We start from the raw sequence: 5,565 nt of genomic DNA on the forward strand, positions 1-5,565 counted from the left end.
TTAGAAGGAAAGTCAATATTCTGGAAGGTAATAGTATTATTTTAGCAAAAATGTTCATATTAATATGTATCTTACTTTGAACGGTTTCCGAGATAATTTGAATGTATTGAAAATTTTGGAAAACTTATATAGTCACGATAACATTGGAATATTGCGCACAGTAAAACATTGGTGATATTCTTCAACAGCAGTAATAGCACTATCATCATAGAGGCATAATAATAGATACAGCACTTCTGCATGCGACATTTGTGCAGGATTAGAAAAGTTATTTTGTAAAAATAACTAGTTACAATTACAGTTTTTTTTCTTTCAAAGAGTAATTAGTTACTTTTACAAATTATTCCAGTAACACATGTTGATCTTATATATTCCTTAAACATTTATAGAACACATTAGATACGTTTAGAAAACGTATATAAAACATATATAAAACGTATATGAACCAATAGATGTTACCTGACTACTGACTTTTCAGTTATCTTTGAGTTTACTTTTTTGTCATCATTACAGAACAATATAGATGATATTGATATTATTAGGACTAACAAAAAAAAATTGATTTATGTTTTTACATGTTATACAATCTTATTTAAAAAACAAGAAAAAATTAAGTCAGAAATACATAGGAAAACGTAAGACATAAGCGTAAGTGAATTGGCCAACTACAATAGAAAATTTCAGGTAATAACTTTACGTTTTTAGATTTATGTAATATTTTCCCTAGGACAAAAACGTGAAAATTTTTATGAATGTATGAATGTATGTATATACATATACACATACTTATATATACAAAAAATTTCACTTTTTACGTTTCCGTCCTAAAAAAGAAATTATCGCTATCCAATATTACTTTTAACCGATTTTCTTACTGTTTGCCTTATTGTCTTATGTTTTTCTATGTCATAGGCTTTACAGACAATATAATGCAAAGCCAAAATAAAGAGCTATACGTATCTATTAATTTTTTTTTACAAAAATAGAGATAAATCAATTGATATATAATCAATTGGTATACTTCTATGAATTTTCTGTTTATAAAAGTGTAAAGTATGATTATCAAAAAATTAATAGTTTACAAATTATTTAATATTTTATGTCAATATATGCCAAAATAAAGGCATATAAAATATTTTGTAAACTATTAGTTTTTTGATATCACTTATCTTAATATTTTTATATACAGAATAATTAGAAAAATCATATTGTGTAAAAAAAATCAATTCCATTTTAAATTCCATTTTAAAAAGTGGAGGTGCCTTTACCTAGAAAAAAAAATGACCAAAATATTTCTTCTCGAAACCGTTCCACTTTCATTTGAAACATTTTTTTATATCATCAAAAATAAGTGAAATATTTCAGATGGTCAATTTAAGTGGTCACTGTGTATATATGGGATCCTCCCTTTTCAAAATATTGTTACGACTGGCGGTTTCAATTCTATTCCACCGGATAGCTGTTACCGGCGTGAAAGTGGTATTTTATCTCCGAATTTTAATAAAGAAAGCTCGGACTGTAAAAACATTTTTGATGCTCATTAAGTTGTTATATTGTTACGGTTACGGTTTTCTTTGTATACGTGTTTATTTTGTAACAAAGCTCATTTTTAAAAGACTGGAATTATTCTTTCGAAAGCGTTCATGATCCGCTAGCACATCGCGAGTGAAATATTCTGCGAATACGACGCGAGTGTAACATTTTAAGGGCTCAACTCATCAAAACATCAAAACACTAGCTCTCGATTGCAGAAATTTTTTCGCAAATTGTGATCTTCCAAACAATGATGTTCGAGATCTGTGAGGTGCGTGTGAAGTGTGCACGGAGTAAGGCCGAATTTGCAGCGATGCTACAGCAACACAACGAGAATTCCAACGTTCGTGAGAGAGGATTCAACAGCTAAGTCTCTACAATAATATTTCTTCCGCGAGTGATAGCTCTGTATTAGGAGATCGCAAGACGTAAGTCAAAGCCAGATGTTTTTGATGAAACAAATAACATGGACGTGACGTCTCATTCCTTTGAGATGCTTGATTTACGTGAGTCTCCTTGCCTTTTCAGAAATCCTAACATATTTCTTGGAATTAGAAAATAAAATAAAACTTTTCTGAGATATTTTATATTTTATATCATAATAATATTTCTCGAAATATTGAAAAATATAATATTTTTTATATATTATGCAATATACATATATCCATGATATTTATAATTAAACTAATGTTAATAAAAAAAGATTTATTTGGATATTATTTTTCATATAAGATATGATAACCTTCCGAAGATCTTGGAGCAAAAATTAAGGCATTTAGAAGTTTGTGAGAACTTTTAATCAGCTTGACTTAAGCTAAAATTAAAATTTGAAACAATTTTGACTGAAACTCATTTCCCATAAGATTTGTGCGGGATTCTTTAAAGTATCCTACTGTGGAGGAAGTAGGTTTGCAATTAAAAATTTTGGCTAATATGGAGGTGGAAAAGTTTTCCTTTTTTAGTCGAAAGTTTTTCAAAAATTAATTCGTTTACTGGGAAGGAATTAGGAAAACGAGAATTACTACGTTACATCCGCAATCTGACGGACATGTTGAACGCTAACATCAAACAATTCTTTATCTAAATTTATTACGAAAAACCAGAAAGATTGGGACAATTGGATTCCTATGTGTTTACCATTCATCAAGGCATGAGGCTATAGACGCTACTCTTGTAGAATTATATTTCGATCAGGATCTCTTTCTATAGCTTTACTATGAAATAGCGAGAGAAAAGAAGAAGAATTTGGAAGATGATATATTCTAGCAAATTAAGAGGCAAATTAGATGTGATTCATCATCATACTGGACAGCATATAATTTACAGTTTTCACAGATCAAGAACCATTATGATCAAAATGCTAGACGGATCATTTTCGATATAGGACAAAAAGTTTGATTGCATAGAAAAAAGCGAGAAAGAGGGGAATAGTTCCGAAATTACAGAGTGATTAGAAAGGATATAATTAAAAAGCTGAGTGAGGTCATTTTCGGAATTCGGAAGTCGGACACAAGTATAGTTCGTGTGGATAGGCTTGCTCCTTTTATTGAGAGACGATAATTGATTAATAAAGGATTTTTAAAGAAAAAGGAAAAAATAGAGAATCTTTTTCTTTTATAAAAGCAATGGAATTCTATCTTTGGCTTTTTTATTATTAGTTAAAAAAGAATGAAAGAAAAGTGTTGCTGTTTGCTGGAGAAGATGGATCGGCGGAAGTCGACTAATTCATCCGCAAAAAAAAAAGTTCTAACTATACTATCATTCATGGAGACGAATATCATTGTTGGCCGTTAAAAGGAAAATTTAACTATCTGAAGATGAATGGAGTAGACTTAAAAAATTGATCGTAGACTAACAATCTATTGAAAAGAATCTTGTCAAATGTAATCTTTTGGAACTATTTCATCTCCGATTTTTGATCCGATTTTTCCGAGGATCTTTGGGTTAATCTCGAGAGAGGGATTTGGAAAGAGGTACTATGGAATTTTTCTTCTTGTTTGGACAAGTGATTTAAAGCTAAGTAAATTATTACAAACTGTATGTCATCGAATCGTTCGAGAGTTTGCAGCTCGAGAACTTTGGAGGAGTTCCTGGGAGGAAGCAAAAAGTCATATTTGATAGAAATTTAATGAATATTTTTGAGTTTTTAGAAAAAAGTATCTATGCTGCTTGATCTATGCGCCGATTTTTTGGAAGTGTTCGTCAAGCAATTGAAAATAATCGTATAATATATTCTTATTTGTTTCTTCAATAAACTGCTAGCGTCTCATTATATTCTTGAAAGAAAGTGAATTATAAAATATTTATATCTCAAATTAAATTTGTTTAATTTTTGACAATATTATTTAGAAATTTTGTTCTGACAAAACTATTGCGTTATGATGAATCATTTTAGCGCAATTATTGCGAAAATTTCGTTAGTTCATGATGCCATTATACAATGATTTTTTAATATGTCTATCGAAGTCGAAAACCGTTTAGAATAGAGCATATGTTTATATAAACATTTTTATTTAAAATGGTCGATATTATCACCTAGAATATTGATTTTATCTCTTGAATCATTCTCTATAGATATATAAAATGACTATATGTATAGATGTTCAAACAATTGAATGTGATTAAATATACTAAATATACATTTTGATATATATATATATATATATATACTAATTATTTTACAAGTATGTAATACTTATTAATTTATATGATAATTTTTATATGTGATAATTGTAGGTCCTTTGGTAACTATGATGGGAAAAATGGTTAAGAATATGATATATTTTGTGGTGCTTTTACTAGTTGTACTTATGAGTTTTGGTGTAGCTAGGCAAGCTATATTACATCCTAATCTTGCACCAGAGTTGCGTATAATACGAGATGTAAGCATACATTTTTTATTTCATATGTATAAAAAAAAATCACATCGTGATCACGTCTAAAAAAATCTGTACATATCTTTTTTTAATTGAAAAAATTCATATAATTATACATTTTCGACAGATATTTATGCAGCCATATTTTATGCTGTATGGAGAAGTGTACGCGAGTGAGATAGATCCTGATTGCGGAGATCAGCCAGGAATGGAGCAGTGTCTTCCAGGTCGTTGGATCGCGCCTCTTACAATGGCCGTGTACCTTTTAGTTGCCAATATTTTGCTGATAAATCTGTTAATTGCGGTGTTTAACAATATTTTCAATGAGGTAAATGCTATAGCTCATCAAGTCTGGATGTTTCAACGGTTTACCGTCGTAATGGAATATGAACAAAAACCGGTGTTGCCGCCACCGCTTATAACGATTTGCCACATATATTTACTGTTGAGATATTTTCTGAAACATATTACACAAGGTAAAAGTGGCACCGGCGAGACTTCTGACAATGGACTTAAATTGTTTCTGGAAGCTGATGACATGGAACGATTGTACGACTTTGAAGAAGATTGCGTCGAGGGCTATTTCCGTGAGCAAGAACTCAAGTTGCAAATGTCAACAGAGGAGCGAGTGAAAATTACAACAGATCGAGTAGAGAACATGCATCAAAAGATCGAGGACATCAATAAAAAAGAAAGCAATCAGAACGTGTCTCTTCAGGTATATATAATTTATATCAGAATGTTTATAACCTAGAAAAATTTACTAAACCTAAAATTTTCAGAGGATTTTTTTTATTCTAAAAAAGGATTTTCATGGAATTTTATTAAGATTTAGAAAAATCTTTAAAATTTTACTTTTTAATAATCGAAGCCTAATGTACTTGAATTGGAAATTGTATAAATTTACAAGAAATGTTTAGGAAAAACCATTTTAATTATACTATTTTTCACTTATGTGTTTACTTTTAAAATTCTGATTGTTTCTGATAACGTTATTTCTTTGATTATTCTTTTTTGACAAAATGCTGACAATCAATTAGCAATAATTAGCATATACATCTGTGTATAATATTAATATTAATAAATAAGCGTAAAGAAAACACACACACACACACACACACACACACACACACACACACACACACACACACACACG

The 5,565-nt window shown here is 29.8% G+C and overlaps 1 protein-coding gene across 1 annotated transcript in view; it reads left to right on the forward strand.

Moving 5' to 3' along the window:
* The window catches only part of LOC105627462 (transient receptor potential cation channel trpm), a 29,416-nt gene that overhangs the window by 18,859 nt on the left and 4,992 nt on the right, over positions 1–5,565 (forward strand). Inside the window, exons 16-17 of the mRNA XM_012208748.1 lie at positions 4,270–4,415; positions 4,537–5,127. Of these exons, the coding sequence (XP_012064138.1) occupies positions 4,270–4,415; positions 4,537–5,127 (737 nt within the window). The remainder of the gene's footprint in view (positions 1–4,269; positions 4,416–4,536; positions 5,128–5,565) is intronic.

The sequence above is a fragment of the Atta cephalotes genome, assembly GCF_000143395.1.
Source record: "Atta cephalotes unplaced genomic scaffold scaffold00001, whole genome shotgun sequence".
NCBI classification, from domain to species: Eukaryota; Metazoa; Arthropoda; class Insecta; order Hymenoptera; family Formicidae; genus Atta; species Atta cephalotes.